At 39.0% G+C, this 19,355-nt stretch overlaps 1 protein-coding gene and 1 pseudogene across 1 annotated transcript in view; both read right to left on the reverse strand.

Moving 5' to 3' along the window:
- Positions 1-19,355, reverse strand: part of LOC148361629 (uncharacterized) — a 48,678-nt gene that overhangs the window by 2,357 nt on the left and 26,966 nt on the right. The window contains exons 21-41 of the mRNA XM_088342378.1: positions 18,494-18,602; positions 18,293-18,424; positions 18,011-18,217; positions 17,783-17,920; positions 17,594-17,717; positions 17,349-17,520; positions 15,657-15,869; positions 15,433-15,577; positions 13,974-14,180; positions 13,794-13,898; positions 13,561-13,713; positions 12,729-12,977; positions 12,445-12,657; positions 8,300-8,512; positions 8,044-8,205; positions 6,040-6,168; positions 4,799-4,887; positions 4,603-4,726; positions 4,332-4,540; positions 2,942-3,050; positions 2,689-2,861 (exon numbers count right to left, since the gene is read on the reverse strand). Of these exons, the coding sequence (XP_088198504.1) occupies positions 2,689-2,861; positions 2,942-3,050; positions 4,332-4,540; positions 4,603-4,726; positions 4,799-4,887; positions 6,040-6,168; positions 8,044-8,205; positions 8,300-8,512; positions 12,445-12,657; positions 12,729-12,977; positions 13,561-13,713; positions 13,794-13,898; positions 13,974-14,180; positions 15,433-15,577; positions 15,657-15,869; positions 17,349-17,520; positions 17,594-17,717; positions 17,783-17,920; positions 18,011-18,217; positions 18,293-18,424; positions 18,494-18,602 (3,375 nt within the window). The remainder of the gene's footprint in view (positions 1-2,688; positions 2,862-2,941; positions 3,051-4,331; positions 4,541-4,602; positions 4,727-4,798; positions 4,888-6,039; positions 6,169-8,043; positions 8,206-8,299; positions 8,513-12,444; positions 12,658-12,728; positions 12,978-13,560; positions 13,714-13,793; positions 13,899-13,973; positions 14,181-15,432; positions 15,578-15,656; positions 15,870-17,348; positions 17,521-17,593; positions 17,718-17,782; positions 17,921-18,010; positions 18,218-18,292; positions 18,425-18,493; positions 18,603-19,355) is intronic.
- LOC148361630 (U2 spliceosomal RNA) lies at positions 12,102-12,191 on the reverse strand (annotated as a pseudogene).

The raw sequence follows: 19,355 nt of genomic DNA on the forward strand, positions 1-19,355 counted from the left end.
ATACAACAGCCGATAAACAAGGGTCCCCAACCACAGGGCCGCCGGTTGGAACCGGACCGTAGGTTGTTTGATAATGGGCTCCACAGTACGAAAAATACTTTTCATAATTCTTCGCCTGTTATTGTTTCACTGACACAGCTACGATTCAGACTGAGGCTTTGAAGTGTGTTTGAATTTAAAATCAGTGTGGTTCACAAAGTCGGGTGCAGTTGCCTGTTAGGCAGCACAACCGTAACGTTGGAAACGAAGATCCCCGCCTACAGAAAATACAGCGAAGAATGAATCAAACCAAATTTCTCGATTGTAGCCAGTCAGTGTGGAGAATGTTCAACTGGAGATCATTACATTATGCTACAAAGATTGTAAAGTAACTTGCCGCCAAGGAAGAACCTTTGGCAATAGAGTTGGAGGATACATGTTAAAAGCCCACATAACACCAACAAGCTTTTTGTAGGGGTTTATTTATTTGGTGAGTATTTTTAATGACTTGGCACACAGGTCGACACAATGTTTTCCGATAGTTGTTATGATAGCAACAGGGGCGTGTCGCTATTAGCACGTCTGCCTCACAGTTCAACGGTCCTGGGTTCAGTTGCGCTACCGGCCATGGTGAAGTTGACATGTACTCCCTATGCCCCTGAGCACTGCAGTTTTTTCCCACTTTCCAAAAGCATGGGTAGGATGGCCCCAAGACTCCCAAAGTGATTTTGTTCTAATGTTATGAGGACCCCCTAATGTTCCACATGATTACACAGTGAATTTACTCTCATCATTATTCAATTCAGTTCAAAGTGTTTATTGTCATATGCACAGTAAAGAACCACAATTTCCTCCACAATGAAATTCTTACTTTGCTGTTCACACAGTTGCCAGTGTAATAAAACTAAGAAACTAGATACATGTATACATAAGAGAATATTACGAATATTATAAAGATCATAATACAAGATTAACTCAAGAGGTTAATTTTATTATGAATGTTACAATCATTATTATTTTGGGAAAAAACAATGCGTTAATTTCACATGTATTTCTTTATTCATGTATTTTAAATGGAACAATTAAAATATTTATGTACTGGTGTAACTTATTTGAAATAATGTATTATTTATTTTTTAAGGAACAATTTTTTTTTCATCCTCCTAGTTTTTTACTCATTTAAATACATAAATAATTAGAATACAGGTACTTGCCTAAGACACACTACAGGAACCATACAACCCTAGCTGTTAAGGCATCAACCAAAACAGACAAAGAGCTTTTGAGCCTTTAATACAGGGGTGTCAAACTCATTTGAACTCGGGGGCCACACCATAGAACAAACATTCTGTCGGGGGCCGGTCGAGTAGATTAAAGAGAAAAAAAAGAGAGATAAAGGAATATGAGAAAGAGGGAGGGACAAAGAAAGAAAAAGAGAGAGAGGGAGAGAGCGTGAGAAACAAAAGATAAAAAGTCGTAAGAAAGGGGGAAAAGAGAGGGAGAGGAAGAAAAAATCCGAAGACGAATAGAAAGACAGGAGAGAAAAGAGAAAAGAAGGTGCGAAGGGTATGAAGGGAGAAAGAGACAAAGAGCAACAAAGGAAGAGAAAGAGACAGAGAGTGAAAGAGACAGAGAGGGAGAAAAGGGGGTGGAAAAGAAAGAGAGAGAGAAAGAAAAAAAGAAAGAGACCGAAAGAAAGACACAGAAAGAGAAAAAGAAACAAAGAAAAAGAAAGAAAGAGACAGAAAGAGACAGAAAGAAAGAAAGGAAAAGAAAGAGAAAGAAAGAAAACGAAAGAGGCACAGAAAGAAAGAGAGAAAGAAAGAAAGAAAAAGAAAGAAAGAAAAAGAAAAAAAGAGAGACAGAAAGAAAGAGATGGAAAGAAAGAGAGACAGAAAGAGACTGAAAGAAAGAGAGACAGAAAGAAAGACAGAAAGAAAGAAAAAAGAAAAAGAAAGAAAGAAAGAAAAAGAAAGAAAAAGAGAGAAAGAAAGAAATACAAGTACAGTGTTTTTGTTCGAGGCACCTGGCTTTGGCAACATCAAGTGGACATATTTCAACCTGCAGCTTGTTTTTCTCTTGCGCTTCTCTGAGTGTTGTCTAGCGGGCCAGATTCAATCCCTTAGCGGGCCTGATCTGGCCCACGGGCCGCCTGTTTGACACTTGTGCTTTAATACGTCTAAAAAGCGAAGAGTGTAATGTCCTCACCACAAGTTTTTTCTCAACAAAATATGAAAGCCTCTAGTGATGCAATGCGTATTGTGTGATGTGATGATCAGTATTTTGGAACAAAAACCGTTTCACCCCAGTAATTCGGAATCTTGTGTCAGTATTGTAACATGCTTCTGCACGTCATCTTTGACGAGCGGGATGACACGTTCCACCAAAAAACAACGACGACCAGACAGTAAAGGTTCTGTATCTGAGTCCGATCAAGAGGCTTTCCTGCTCGTTGAACCATGGAATCCAGTATTATCTTTTTCATGTGCGGGTGCAAATCCCTATCTAAAAAGGCGGCCTGGAGAGGGCGCTTCCAGGTTGTACTACACATGACACCCCACAAGAAGTGGTTGCTCGACGACCCAGGTGCTTAAACATGTTTAATGCTGCACTTTCGCCGTTCCGTGGACATATTGTCAGGAATCAAATGGCGATAATAGGTTAGGGACCCCTAGTTTGAAACATAGAAGGAAGTTAGCATGAGAGTACCTAAGTTTGCTCTTGAGAGAGTTGACCTCGCGGTTCATGGCGTCGTTTGTCTCGGTGGCTTCATCCAATTCCCGCTGGAGCTTCCTGCGAGCGGCCAAGGCACGCTGGGATTCCTCCTCGGACTCCTCCAGCTGCCGCTTCAGTTGCTTCATGCGCGTGTTTGCTTTCTCTGCCTGGAGAGAGCGTTGGAATGATGATGGAGTCGTTTCCCTTATCACAAGTAGTCTTGAAATTTGGAAATTGAAGGTCACACCTGGTCCTTGTACTGTTCAGCTTGTTTCCTTTCATCCTCAACCTGCATCAGCACATCTTTGAGCTTTTTGTCTTTTTGGCGCAAACTCTTGGTGGTAGCCTGCTTTTCCCTTAAAACAGAATAAAAGTTCAATGTGATTAAGTTTTAAAGGACAAGGCATGATATTTAACCACTAGAAGTCGCTTAATTGTGCACTGTTACTGAATTGAAGCACTACAAAGCACAAGGTAAAACACAAATTGGTGAGTCAATAGGATCAAGTTGCACCATTTAATTATCTTTGTTTTGACCAGCCTTTCACAAGTTTGGGGTTTTTGAGGGCACTCTTCGTACAGGGGCCTCTGGATCCCGGCTCGCAGCCCACAATTGGCCCGCGGGCCACACTTTGATATATGTACCAGCTAGCTTTGTCCTTACAAGTATCACAGCTCTGCCTACTGATTAAAGCACTTGTTAGAATAGAGATAGAGATAAAGATATTGAGAACAGTGGAATGTTTTTATCAGGGCTTTTCTATTGGAAAACCCAATTTGGCACAACGTCGCCCAGACCCTAGCTCAAGCGGCCCACATGTAAATTAAGATTAAGACCCCTGCTCTAGCAGCAACATGGCGGACAATGATGTCAGCTACTTTAGGTGAGACCCATGTTATGTAAAAAAAAAAGGTAATTCCTCCACTAAGAGCATTTAAGAATGCATGTCTATACAATAGTTCATGTATTTTTGCTTATTATTTCAATGAATATTGTTTTGTATTAAAATAATTTTTTTAAACCGCAAGGCTATAATTATTACACACTGATCCTTTAAACATCTTAAAGGACGCTTAGGGAAGGCAGAATCACATTAATTTGCTATGGGATAGCTTCTAGCACAAGGTGTGTTGTTCAGAGCCATTCCAATGCGTAGGAATTTGTAAACACAATACATTTTCTTCCATTGTTCAATTTTTAAGATCCATGGACCTTAGAATTGAAATCAAAAGAGCAAAAGCAAAGGTTGGCAAAAACATCGTGTGATGGAGTCTCATTAGAAAGGACGCTTTACACACGTGTTCTGTGAATTTTTGCTTCTTCACTCCCTTTTCGTTTCATTTCATGGCACACAAAAAAAAGTGTTCTATTCTGTTCTATTCTACTCTATTCTTGTGATATCGCAATGATTTTAAAAGATTGATAGAAGTAGCATTCAAAGTTATTTTGGGGACAGGTCTCCTATAAGCCTTTGGCTTTGACCCGTCATTCTTTTCTCATTTTCATGTGATTTGTTCATTTTGCGATGTGAAGTTTGTTGCAACATGCTTGAAAAAAATAAATAAAGAGAAAAACACAAAATAATAAAACTATACAAACACAGATGGTTATGGTGTTGTCTTTTTCTGTCTCTTGCCTGTTCTCCTGTTCCAGCTGCTCCTCCAGTTGGGCTACCTTTGCCTCCAAAGCAGTAATAGAGGCCTTGAACTTGGACTTGACCTGGTTCTCCATCTCGCTGAGCTTTGCCTTCATCTCCTTGTTCTGGCGCTCCATCTGCTGCCGGGCACTCTCGTTCTTCTGGGAGGTGGAACGTTCAGTTTGCAGCTCGTTGTTCATCTGCTCCAACTGTGATGGGGAACACAGGGTAGTATGGATTCCATAGAGCGCTCGGATAAGCCGGTGGCAACCTGCTGCGTGCTCTTCCTCAGCCTGTCGTTGACCATTTCCATGTTGCCCTGCTCCTCCTCCAGTTCCTCTTCCAGCTGTGAAATCTTAGCTTCCAGACGACGCTTCTCGTCGGACAAGGCGGATCTAAATGAAAGATGCGCGAATTTTGTCGGATTGGATTCACATAATCCTAGATGATTAAAAAGCGGGACTAACTTTCCAGAAGAGTTGCTGGCCAGCTCATCTGACAGCTCGTCTCTTTCTGCCTCTGCTTGCTTTCGTGCCCTCTCCGCTGAGGCCAATTCCTACAAGCATAACAAAAAATTGATTCAAGCTAATATTAGGTATCTTCATTTACAACATTTTACTGGTAAGCCTGTAAAATAGGGTTAAATGTGTGTACCAGTTAGCGCTTTGTCCTTACAAGCATGATAACCATGCCCACTGATAAAATCACTTGCTGGAATACAGTAAAATGTCACCACATTTATAGTCATAATTATAGAGTTTTCTTAGTTGTATCTGTTTGACTATTTCAATAATCACCTTATTGATTTGGTTGTAGATAAGACATCATTATTTTAAATAAAGCATTTACTCATGGGTTGTTTTTGGACCTTTGCCAGAACACTCAGATTCGTATAGGAGAGTTTATCTTACAGCGGTTAAACATAAGGTAATTTGGTAGAGTTCTACTATGCACAGGTTCATCTACTAATCACAGAGATTCATATTTCGAACTAAACCCATTTCTTATAAAAGGCTTTTTTGGGGCAGACATGCCCAGAATATAGTACATGGAAATCAAAAAAAAAAAACCTTTTTACATGCCTAAACATTTGTTTAACAAATTAATTTATGGTTAACTGTACCTTGAAACATGTATTTATTTATTTAAAAAAATCTACTTTTTCGTAACTGTTTAGCCAATCAAAATGCAGAACACACTACATAATGAAAATCCTTGAAGTAGCGAGACAACGTCGAAGGAATACTTTACTTATCTATTGATGCTTTTATTCAAAAGGAACAGCGCAAAGACTTAATTCAGAGGTTAAGATGATTTAACATTTTCATCCATGCGGTTTCTCGTTGTGCCAATCAAATGATGAATACGATGTGTGCCTCACTAGACACAAACCTCAATGGACAACACTGCTCACAATCGACCAGAGGTGTTCAATATGGTAGCACTTTTTTACACCGATCCAGAAAACATTGATATCAATACCTTTGGTACTGTTAAATTAAGTTAAATTCTCCGCCTAAAACAAAGACCGGATACAGCAAAAACAGAGTGGTTGTAACCTATAGTAATAACTGTGGCAAGCACCGATAACTGAAGATAGACTGGTGAAGGTATTGGCCCAAAATCCATACCTGGTCTTTCTTATCCCAATGAGTAACAAGAGTATTCTACTGATGCACCCAAATCATTGTAGGGCAATGTTTTTTACCTCTTGCAGCTGCATCAACTCAGCCTCTAGGCCCTTGGCTTTCCTCTCGCTCTCTTTGGCCGTTGTCAAAACTTCCTCACGGGCTGCACGAGCATCTTCAAGTTCCCTCTGGAAGTCTTTCATTTGGGCCTGGTGGTCAAGAAGAATAACAAAAAAATGTTAATAATGGGCAATGAAGGCAGTTCTTGAATTCAATTTTCTTTTTGAAGAACTTAAGCAAAGAAAACAGTAGCCCGAGAAGATTAGAAATGCACAATATTTGGTGTGATGATGTCTATCGTACAATTAATGGGAAAAAAAATCACAGTTCATTAAGCCAACAAAAAGACAAAGACTTGGACGTTCATGAATGCACTGAAGTAACTTTAAAAAACAGCATTATAAAATGCTGAAACATTATTGTATGCGTGCATTTTGTAAATACGATAAAAATGGTAGAAAAGTTAGTTTAATATCCATCGATCCATTATCTGCAACGCTTATCCTCAGTAGGGTCGCGGGGTGCTGGAGCCCATCCCAGCCAACTATCCTCGGGCAGTGGGCAGGGGAAACCCTGAACTGGTTGCCGGCCAGTCGCAGGGCACACAGGGACACACAACTCACTTGCTCTTCCACACCTCGGGACAATTTGGACCGGCCAATTAACCTGACATGCATGTTTTTGAAAATGTGGGCGGAAACACACGCAAGCACGGGAAGAACATGCAAACTCCACACAGGAAGGTTCGATCTTATGACCTCAGAACTGTGCCGCAAAAGCGGTAACCATTGCGCTGCCGTGCTGCTTAGTTTAGTTATGTGTAAGAAAAATTCATCTCACTCGGTTTTTCACTCATTTCTCAAGTAAAATGAGAAAGCTATCCATTCAAATGTGTAATGAACAAATCGGCTACTACACAATCAACCATTAAGGGAAAAGCTCAGCCAGTTTGATCTGCCCCCTTCATTTGAATAGCAATTTGGTATGACAAAATATACGACGAAATACATGACTAAATAAATCACAAACTGTACAACAAATGAAAGCCCCAGTGCATAATATTTGACCACTAGATGGCACTAAATTCAATGCAAAACCAGTGCCTCGGAGCAAGGCCTAGCAGCAAGATGCCAGAAGAACATGGCAGTGACTTCTAAGTAAGTATTACACTATGTAAAATAAATACAAATCTCTCAACCTATTATTTTTTGTTATAAAAATTAACATTGGTATGATAGTTCAGGTATTTAAATCAATATTTTTTAACTGAATTAAAGTTTTTTGTACCACTAGAGGCACTAAATATTACCCACTGTTCCTTTATTTTGAAAGTCAAGTCAAGTCAAGTCAAGTCAAATTTATTTATATAGCCCTTAATCACAAAAATGTCTCAAAGGACTGCACAGGATTACAGTTACAAAATTACACAATTACCTGATCTTAAACCAGCATAAAGATATGACGAAATACATTTTTGTCATATATTTTGGCATTGTGTGATTTTGGTAAGGGTTTATTTATTTATATGATGTATATTTGTAAATATTTATTTATTTATTTATTTATACATATGGCAATTAAAATAAACAAAATGATTTACCACCTGGCACATAATACGATTTTGCTTAAGTTTTATTTGATATATACTAGAAACATTTGTTGACATATAGCAAAGATAAAATAATATTATTTTTTTTTTACTCTAGTACACAAAGGTTTGTAATATTGCGCAAACGTTTCTGTTCATAGGTTTACAACTTCTTTTAAGAGAATTGTAAAATAAAAACACATGCAAAATAATTATTGTTATGTTTAGTTGTCGGTTTTGTTTTACAAAAACATTAAACAATTAAATGAGAAAAGAAAAAAATCAAAGTACAATGTAGGAAAATAAAAAACATTACTAAAATTTCATGTGAGATTATTTTCCAGTGAAGAAAAATTATTTATTAAAAAAATCATCACATTGGAAAATGCATTTTCTGAGAATGGGCTACTTTTCTGATGCTATTCCATCTTCTCACCTGAATCTTTCGGAGCTGCTTGATGGCCTCGTCTCTTCCCTTATTGGCAGCGTCAATCTGATTCTCCAGATCTTTCATGTCGGTCTCCAGCTTCTTCTTGGCCGCAGCTGCTGACGTCCTCTGCTTACGTTCGTCCTCCAACTCGGTCTCCAACTCGCGTACCTGAAGGCAGCATCGCGGGTCTTACGTTCCTGCAGCAACTAGCAACTAATGACTGTTGCAACTAGCAACAAGTGACTGAAATAATTTTCTTCACCTGCTTGATCAGCTGCCTCTTCTTTTCTTCTCCCATCTCGTCACGTCCTTGCAGGTCTCTCTCAAACTGGGCCTTGAGAGCTTGCATGTTAACCTCTAGGCGCAGTTTGGCATCTTCAGCTGCCTGCAGCTCGTCTTCGAGTTCCTCCAGCTGAGTCTTCATCTCCTCCACTTGGGCCTCCAACCCTCGCTTCGACTTCTCCAGCTCATGGACCTAAAAGTGACGTAAAGTCAAATTTGGAAACGTTGTTGATAAGTTTATCCTGTTTTTGATTTTGGACACTTGCAAAGGAGATTGCCTAGGATACCAGTTTGTTATTCTGACTATTATTACAAACTGTTGTTTGTTGCTTTTGAAATTAATCACACTATTGGCCAATTATGTCAGATTCAGATTCAGATTCAGATCTACTTTATTGTCATTCTAGTACACGTGTATACAGAACGAAATGTCGATGCATCTGACCCCCACAGTTTCCTTGAATGTACAGATATAAATAATGTTGTATTGTATTTTGGCTACGTATAGTATTTTACCATAGTGCCGATAGTGCAAGAAGAGTAGCTAACCAGATGTGCAAAATGGGCAGTCAGGTTAACAAGTCAGGTACACAGTAACATTAACACTGTAACAATAACGCTGTAATTACAATAGTAATGTGCAAGGAGAGCAATGTGCAAGGAGTGGCAAGCTATAAAAAAAAACTGCCAGTAGTGCAAAAAGTCAGATTAGCAGCCGTTTAGATTTAAATTAACTATATGTTAGATTGACCATTTAACAGTCTAATGGCCAGGGGGACTAGACTATTGCGGAGCCTGGTGGTCCTGCACCGCACACTGCAGTACCTCTTCCCAGAGGCTAGCAGAGTGAACAGTCCATGATGGGGGTGAGAGGGGTCCCCGGTAATGTTTTTAGCATGGGATAGGCAGTGCTTCTGGCCAATGTCCTGAATGGAGGGAAGTGTAGTCCCGATTATTTTCTCTGCTGTCCTCGTTACCCTCCTCACACTACCCCAGTCGGTAGCGCTGCAGCCTCCACACCACACAGAGATACAGCTGGTCAGGATACTCTCTATGGTGCCCCTGTAGAATGTAATGAGGGAGGGTGGGGGCAGGTGGGCTCTCCTCATCCTCCGCAGGAAGTACAGGCGCTGCTGTGCCCTCTTAACCAGTGATGCAGTGTTCACGGACCAGGTGAGTTTGTTTGTAATGTGCACCCCTAGGAACTTGATACTGCTGATACTGTGATACTGTGTCTGGTCTTTGATTTTCCACACCCTTTGGGTGTACTTGCTTTTGTAAGTTATCAAATATAATAAAAAGAAAGGCTCAGGGAGGGTCTTTAGAACAAGTTGGAATTTCTTATCTGAAATTTGAGCTTTTTCGTGTTCTCCTAGCAGGTTCAAAATACATTTCTGTCTTTTCTCTTTATTTTGAGTGTTCAGTGTTCTCGTTTGCCCGCGTCCCTGCGTCCTAGACGCATCATTTTTGCTGGGGACGCATTTTGTCAAATCAACGTGCGTCCCCGGGACGCAACTTTTTTGACACCAAATTGTTATTATTACCCGATTACTTTTTTTTTTAACAAGGATTTACCGCACTCCAAACTTTTCGTCAGGCAGATCCGCCATTGTTGTTTTGGTCTCGCGCCGATCTCGGCAAACGAGATCTCGGCCAACGAGATCTCGTTGCTTCGAGATGACGTCATTGTTTTGTTGGTTCTCCAGTGAAAGAGAAGTAGGCCTCCGAAAAAACAGTTGGTATTAGGTGCAAATCGACAAAAAAATTGGTAATTTCTTCAGTGTCGGTAATAAGTCGAAACATAATACAGAAAGTGGTACCAACGGCAATAATTCCGGCACGAAAAAACGGTGGAGAAATTCTTTAGAAGACCGCGAAGGCAAGGAAAACACGAGTTTTGAAGCGAACGATTCGACGAAAGATAATAAACAAAAGAATACTCCTAGCAAGAAAAGGACTTTTCTGCCAAAATGGACTCAATTATATTCCTGGTTACGCTATGAGGAGGATGATGATAATGGATTGGACCTTGAGAAGGCATTACAACTGTGGCGGGACAGCAAACCACGAAGAATATATGAACTGAAAAATCTGAAATGATAACTTGCTTTGTATTACCAATCAACTGTAATGATTAAAACTACATGAATATATAGACTAATATTTCAGCAATATTATTTTGGATAATGAACAATATTTTTGTGAACTAAAAAATCTAAAGTGATAACTACTTTGTATTACCAACAGGGTTGAGTAGGGTTACTTTAACTTGATTACTTTCAATTACTTTTGGATAACTCCAATACCAAATATGCTAATAAAAGACAAAAGAAACTAAATATGAATAAAATTATGACTCACAACACGTGGTAAGCTTTCTCTCCTTGCTTTGATTTATTTGATCTCTGGCAAAACTAACGTAAAATGCGACAGAAACAAAATGAAAATAAATCCAAACAGCTTGCCAACATCATTTTTGCCGTTCCATGTATTCCGTGACTCCCCAAGCCTGCACAAAATTTAGTAATTTTATTCATATTTAGTTTCTTTTGTCTTTTATTAGCATATTTGGTATTGGAGTAACCCAAAAGTAATTGAAAGTAATCAAGTTAAAGTAACCCACCCAACCCTGATTACCTATAAATTCTGATGATTCAAACTGAATGAAAATATAGATTAATATAATTATTTCAGCAATATTATTTTGTATAATGTACAATATTGCTGTGAACTGAAGAATCTTTAAGTGATAACTGATTGGTATTACAAATAAACTGTGATGATTAAAACTGAATGAATATATAAATTTATATCATATATCTGTCGCCGATTTACAATTTCAACCTCGATAACACTACATTTTGGGGACCCATAGATCTCTGTTGGGACCCATAGATTTTTGAGCATGCGAGTCCCTGGGACCCATCACTTTTCAGAGGTAAAATAAACACTGAGTGTCTACTCAACGTTAAACACACCAGTCGTGAACCAGGGCCATCAAACTCATTTTAGATGAAAGGTCAGATGGTAGAAAAAAAACACTCTAGTGGGGCTGGACTAGTAAATTAAAAGTGTGCCCTAGCTTTAAGGCTGTTTTTTTGGGAGGCTCACAATGAAATTAAGATTATGATTCACAGGTGTAAGATTCAATTATAGTACAACTATTGAGTTTCCCGCCCTCAGTATTATTTTAAGTGTTTTGTGGTGTTTGTAAACATTCCTTTTGTAAAAACAACAATTAACCTTCTTTCCACTACAGTTTATTTGACTTAGGAAAATTCATGCCAACTGGAAAAAGTATCAGACAAATACTAGTTTAAGTACAAATGATTTGAATAATTGGTTTTATGATTTAAAAGTCAGTTTATATATTTATGAAAATGTTTATATGAATTTGGAAAATTTGCTGTTAAATTTTATATCTATTATAGAAAGGAGCTAAAGCTTCTTTAAACTTCTGCAAAGAAACATAGGTAGTATTTTTAGCTCTTGTTTTTACTCCAGGTGCTTACCAAAAATTTCCAAACACCGGGGTTAATAATAGTTCATACTCGTGGCTTAGTAACAAATGCTACGATTAAGAGAGACATCCAAATTGAATTGTCTTAGGCAGCGCGGGGATTTTTTAAGGGTTATTGTTCTATCTTCTTTATTCATTATCCATGATCCGTTATCGGTCAGTTCATAATACGCTACAAAGCCTAGGAGCCGGGACTCTTACTCTCAGCCAAAAGGCCAAGCTAAGGTCCTAGCCTTAAAGCCTTGCTGCGATCATTGCGAATGCACAGTTCCCGGAGGTACTGCAATACCGGGCCGATGCGTGGAGTGGACAGAGCAAGCTCTAATTTCATCTCCGGATTGCAAAAATCAATACTGAGCATAAAGTACCTATGATACTGCCACTGTGTCAACAGCATTTGCGGGGTGCCTTTTAAGGGGTGCCTTTTTTCAGATAGTACATAATTTCAGAACCACTTGTTTGGTGACATCCTTTGGACATATTAAAAACTGCAGGTTATTCACTTTACCTAGTGGGCGGGATTAAATCCGTTGACGGACCTGATCTGGGCCACGGTTGTATGTTTGACACCCCTGTCTTAAACAGAACACGATTGAGGCTCGTACATTTTTGCCAACGTCATCCTTGGAGCTGATAAGGTCTTCCATCTCCACCCTCAGGGCCTTGTTTGCTCTCTCCAGCTCCTCTCTGGCATCCTGGGCCTCATCCAGAGCCCTTGCCAAGGACAGAGCCTTGGTCTCCTTCTCTCTGGCCTCAGCCTCTGCTCGATCTCTCTCATCGGCGTATTTGCTGGAGATAGACTTCTCCTCCGCGAGCATCTAAGGGTAAAACGACGCCGGATCTCTAAGTGTCACACTTGATTATGTCAACAATGAAGATTCAGGCTTACCTGGTCAAACTTCTTTTGCTTCTTCTCAAGGTTTGACACGATTTGTCTCTGGTTGTCCAGATCCATCAGCGTATCCTCCAGTTCCTGCTGCAGGCGGTTTTTAGTCTTTTCCAATTTGTCGTAGGCGGAAGCCTTCTCCTCAAATTGGGTGTTTGCTGCCTCCAAATCTCGCTGCAGACGTTTCTTGCCTTCTTCTAAGAGTTCATTGTTTGAAGACATTTCCTCCAGCTTCTTCTTTGCATCAGAAAGCTGTAAGAGGGAAGAATACAGTGTAAAAAATGTTTCGCTGTGGAGTAGCCCTCTACATACAAACTACTCTAGTTACGAGAATTTCGAGATTTGAGATATCTTTTGAGCACAAGTCTTGCCTGATATACGATCATTTCCAAATGCTACCGCTAGATTAAAATACACTAAATACACTAAAAACAAAAAAGAAACCCTTCCTACAGAATCAAACATTTGTTTAACAAATAAAAGTAGTGTATATATGTTCTTTTCATTTGACCTTTCTTTGTTACAAATAACTACTGTAAAATCATAAGTGGTGGAAGACTGTTACCCAATCAGAATGTAGAACACAATTCACAATGCAAATCAGTGAAATACCGAAATCATGAAACGTAAACCGAGGGATTACTGTATATGGATTCAACGCAAAGATCATTTGTCCTTTATCATGGAAAATATAAAGAATTTACTAATATTAACAGTTGAAAAGCCTAGGATTTAGAGACTTGAAAAAGCTAAATTTATTCAAACCGTTATAAAAATTGTTGGCACTAGATTACTTGACGATTAGTAGTAGCATTTCTAAATGTACACGTCTGACCTGGATGTTAAGGGTTGAAACGTGTCTCTCAACGTTCTGCTTGGCCTCCATCTCTTCCTCCAATTGCTCCTGCAAGCTGTTTTTGTCATCCTCGGCCTGACGAAGCTTCGTGGAGAACTGAAGCTTCTGACGAGTCTCCTCAGCTAGCAGCTCCTGTGGCCACCAAACACGTCAAAGATCAGCCCCATACTTCATGGCTCACTTTTATAATAATGGATTTCAACTATGCTTACCTGTGCATCCTGAAGTTGGGAGCTGAAGCTGGAAACATCTTTGTTGAGTTTGATGACTTTGCCCTCAGCTTCATTCAGTATGTTTGTCACACTCTCCAATTCAACCTGTGGTGGGCATTAACAGTGTGTGAATTTAGAGAATTTGACACGTTTTAGGGGAGAATTGAGAAAGCCAATTACGGTGATCTTAGAACAGCGTTCTCCAAGTTCAGCCTTCTGCTTCTCGCTGTCGTTGAAGCGGGATTGTAAATCTGTCACTTGGCCCTCCAACTTCTTTCTCTTGTGCTCTCCTTCTTGTTTGGCTTGCGCCAGTGAACGCACTTCCACGGTTAATTCAGATGTTTCCTTCTCCAGAGCTTGTTTGGCTTTCTCCAAGTTTGTCTTTACCTAAAAGTGAACAGAGGTTTTGGCTTAGATTTAAACAGATTTAAGTCCAGTTAAAGGAATATCATAATATCTGACCACGAGAGGCTGCTCTATTGCGTAGTGCAACCGAAAACAAATGCTAAAACATGAAGGAAGAACAGCATTTTTTGTAATTCTTTTTGTTCAGCCATTCACAAGGTTTTTGATTTGTGGGGGTACCCGTAGCAGAAAAATGTCGGACAATCTTGTCAGCTCCCTCTGGGTGAGCAAGAACAAATTTATTGACCTACGAGTTTTAAAATAACATGCACATTTATATCATAGTTCCTTTATTTGTGTTTTTATTCAAATTAACAATGTTTTCTTTATTAATGTCCCTTTAAAAATAAGGAAGAAAAGTAAAATAATCAACATTCCAAGTAAACAATATTTGGTTTTGGTGACAAATAATAAAAAAATAATTCTAAAAATGTATTTGTTAGAATTTATTTTGAGAATAATTTCTAGGAGGCAGAATTTATTTCCTAATTTTAGATATAGTATTTTGTACTTTTTTTTATTTGGAAAGAAATTGGGGATAAATATATTGAACTTGCTCATTTTTGTTTTACGTATTTAGGTTTTATTCAAATAATTATGTTGATACGAATTTTAAATTTTGTTTTATTATTTTTATTTCTTTATTAAAATAATTAAAAAATAGAAATATACTTAATCTGAACCAAGTATGCATTATCTGCTATGCAAGGTAAACATGCATTTGAACTATTATTTATTTTATTTCATCGAAATGTAGTGAAATAGGAAAAGTACTCAAAATTATTATTATTATTTTTTGATAGAAAAAAACATCAAAATAAAAAAAGAATACTTAAAAAGATGGAAATGATCTGCCCCCCAAAATATAATTTTTTGTGGTGCTCATTTTAATTATTATACTTAGGCTAATTTATTATTGTTTTTTAATGACTTTTAAAATATTTTTTAGAGTATAAAAAAATAATTACGTTTTCATCCATTCATTATCAGAACTGCTTTCCTTACTAGGGTTGCGAAAAAATGATACTTAAAATAAGTCAGATATGTTTTGATTATTCTAAATATAATTTTCCAATTTACCATTAGTAAACATTTTGTCGTAGGGAAATACAGTATTCAATTTTATAATTTCACTGTACATTTAACTTATTATCCAGGTAAAAATGAGACATTTTTTTACAATTTACACAATTGTGGTAAATTAATTTAGTTGAAAATAAAAGGAGTCACTAACTCGTTTGGATTGCTCCAGTTGCTCCGTCAGCTCCTCCACGGCCTGGGTGTGTTTCTGTCGCATTTCATGAATTTGGGCTTCATGCGTTCGGTTCTCATCCTCTATGGCTCTCTTCAATAAGGTCACCTCCTGCTCACGTTTGGCTCTGCAGAACAGAAGAATAGTTCATGATATTCCCAAAATACTTTCAACTATTTGTACAGTTTTGTGAGCTCATGTCATACCTTAGTTCCTGCTGGGTGGCTGTGCTATCCAAGGTGTCCTCCAGCTCCGATTTAAGAGCCTCCAACTCCTCTCCCAAGTCTCTTTTGATCTTTTCTGCTTTGTTCCTGGCTGCTCTTTCTGAGTCAAGGTCTTCCTGTAGGTCTGAGATGTGGCCCTCCAGCTCCCGGATTTTCTTTAGTGCGTTGTTTTTTTGAGCGGTCTCGTCTTCTAATCTGTAAAAAGGAGATCATTTGTATCATACACCTGGAAATCATCAAAAACACAGCCACTTGGCACCAACCGCATGCGACGCCACTGCTGATTTGCGTGGAGGCAATTTTTGTATGGAAATGCTGTGGTGCCAATGGAATTAAGTATATAAAATGTTTGGTTAATTTATTGCTCTAAATGTAAAATACCTGGGTGGCGTCTGAAAACGTTTATGACGCCCTTCTAGAGGAAAAATAGTCAATGTTTTTGCCAAAAATATTCATAATAAAGGCCGACCGATTAGCGGGTGGGCCGATTGTCGGCACTAAAATTTGGGAATTTGACGGATATCGGTATCGGCATTTTTTTATTTGATGGCCCAATTATCAAGCCACAGAATACAGCCGAAGCTTTCTCTCACTCTTTCTACCCTCCCTAGCCCTCTTCCTTCCCACGCACGCATTCTGATTGGACAAGCGACTGGGCAAGGAGCCTCTGGAATAACGTTAGTAGAGCGGAAAGCTCTGCTAACTCCCTGACATGCCTGTGATAGTGAAACAAGCCGCTGGTAATATTGAGATTTTAGAAACACGTTCAGGTGGAGACTCGAGGAACGATGGCAAGTGAATGCAAATTGGTCTGTTACGCTGGCTGGATGAGACGACTTTTTTTCGCTGGAGGAGCCGTAATGATTCATTCGATTATTGTGTGGCGGTGTTTCAGTGGCAGGGTTAAAACTCCTCTCCTCGGCATTGCGCATACACACACTCACAGACGGAGCAGAGGAGGAGGGGTGCTACCATTAAGTCTTTAGACAACACGGCGCGCAACTGAAAATGACTCAATTTCAGGTAAAAATGGGCATTAAAAAAAAAAAGATTATCATTTTGCCGTGCGCTCGCGTGCCACTGGTTAACCCCTCGTGTGTCAGAGCTGGAACATATGACATAGGTTGCCGAATCCTGCTCTACAGTATGGTTGTAAATATGTGCTCTTATTTGTAATCTCTGTATTCATGTAATTCTCTATTATTGGTATTCTTCAAACCAAGGCATCAATGCCAAAGGTTTGCAGCCGGTTTGTTCCAGGCTTTAGGGACACAACCTTTTCTAGAGGGCGCCAACCAGGGGTGTGGAAATGGCCGCACTTGTGCCCAATCTCTTTACAGGTGACGGTGATTACCCTGAACCTATTACCCTAAAATGACTGCTTGGAGAGCACATGGGGTTGGGTAATTGCCACCTCCATTCTGTCTTTTGCTTCCATTTCTGTTTTGGATCGTCAGGTTTGGCTTTTGTTGGGACATGTTATTTGTATTATGACCCCTTGTTTGTTTGTTACTTTGTTCCTGATTTTGTTATTTAAAACTGTACCATCCTTTTTTGAGCAAGACAGCCTTTGTTCCTGCTTACCTTTACTTGGGGCCACCCGCAAAATGTGACAACACAGTTAAACTTTATTGCCCATTAACTTCTCATACAGAAATCATCGTTGGACTTCACCTGGCCAAGCAATTCTGTAGCTCCTCCTCTTTCTTAGCCAGCTGGGCTTTGAGCTCAGCGATCTGGGCCTGCAGGTCTGCTAGCTGCTCCTGGAGATCATTTGACTCCGCCTCTAACTTTCGCTTAACCTTATCCAGTTCCTGCCGAGTCTTTTCCTCCTTCTTGAGTCGGACTAGAAGTAAAGTCAGAGGTTAAGGACGCGAAGGACGATCATTTACAAACATAATCTACAAAACAAGGATTACCCTCCAGTTCTGAGATCATAGACTCGTGTTTATTTTTTAGCTTAGTGAGGTTCTTAGACTTTTCTTCTTCTTCTGCCAGATTAGCGCTGTAGTCCGCAACCCTCTCCTCCATCAGTTTTCTTTCCTGCAAAAAAAAGAAAGTACGTGTTGAATACTGAGCCAATGAAATCATGTTTTTTTTTCATGTACCTTGAGAAGCTTGTTGTTATGATCTTCCATTACTATGATCTCATCTTCAAGTTTTTTGATTTTTCCTTCACAAGTGACCTTCTCCAGCTGCAGTTTTTGGCGTGCGTCCTCTTCCTCTTCTAAATGCTCTTCCAATTCCTGCAACAAAGGCAAAAACATGATTGTTTTTTCCAAGTTTGGAAAGATCGAACCTTTAACACATCATTATGGAGAAACCGAATTGTGTACCTGCATTTGCTGCTGCATTTTCTTCTTTTCCACCAGGAACGTCTGAGAACGTTCTTCCTCTTCGTCGAGTCTTGCTTCCATTTCATGGAGGATCTCCTCCAGTTCCTGCTTCTTAGCTGCCAAACGCACCCTCATCTCCTCAGCTTCCGCATACAACTCCGTCTCGGCTTGAAGCTGCTCCTGCAGTGCATTTCTCTCCTCCAAAATCTTATGGTAGGGAACATTAAATATATTAGATGGAGTGTACTTCACAGAAGAATGGGATTTGAACTTGTTATTTACGGTTGTGTGCTTCAAGGAGATCTCTTTCAGCTCCGATTCAAACTTTGCAGCATTTTCTTTCGATTTCTGCAGTTCTTCCTCCTTGAGGCTCATCTCCTCTTCTTGTCGCGTTACTTGCAGAAGAGGCTTAACCTTTTTGGGGACAGAGGCAAGTGTTGTTAATGTCAAATGTTAAGATCTTTAAACAATTTAAACGCTAACCTTTGTGAAGAGTCTCCACCATTGCCAGTTTCTCAGTTTGAGGTAGGCAGCACAATTTCTCTGAATGACCTTCATGGCAGTGAGTTGTTGCTGCCTCTTTGCAAAAGCTCTTTAAAGGATCAAGAACAAATATATAATTTATAAGACAATACCATACATGTGCACACACCCGTTCTGAACATAATAACTAAAGAGAGCAAATCCTTGATTTGATAACTGAAGATATTACTATTTTCTTGAATCCAAAAGCAACATATTGAATGAAATGCCAAGTAGCAATGGTCTGCAATCCATAGTCCAGGGGCCGTTTGGGGCCTGCTAACCATTTTTCTGCAGCCAGCAAAACGCACTAAAATAATATTTGATTTTGGAAAAAGGTGTTAGAAACTGTGTTTCGTGACATAAACTGATTCTTTTTACCAGCAGAATTGTTTTGGATTATCTGCACTGTTGAAGTTTTAAACATACAACAAAAATAATTTTGCCTTCAACAAAATGTTTTAGTTTTGAAGGCAAGTATGGTATCGCCCATCATACTGTTTTGTACAACTCAGATACAACTTGAAACATTAAACATTATTAGTATTTTTCCAATTTACATTTGTCCATTATGATATAAAGCACTTTGACAATGATAACATTTTACAACATATTATTATTTTTATTGTTGTCTACTCATGAATGCATTTTACAACTGCCTATCCTGAGGTGGTTCTATTAGAATTGTATTTAAATAAGAATGACTAATCATCAAACTGCAAAGTACAGGTAATAAGTAAAAAAAGTACTTCCTCTGACTAAAACAAAAGATTCAAATTGGAAAATTCCAAGACAAATATAAAAATAAATAATACAAATTAAA

Source organism: Urocampus carinirostris, chromosome 8, assembly GCF_059441175.1.
Source record: "Urocampus carinirostris isolate Australia breed hairy pipefish chromosome 8, RoL_Ucar_1.0, whole genome shotgun sequence".
Lineage (NCBI taxonomy): Eukaryota > Metazoa > Chordata > Actinopteri > Syngnathiformes > Syngnathidae > Urocampus > Urocampus carinirostris.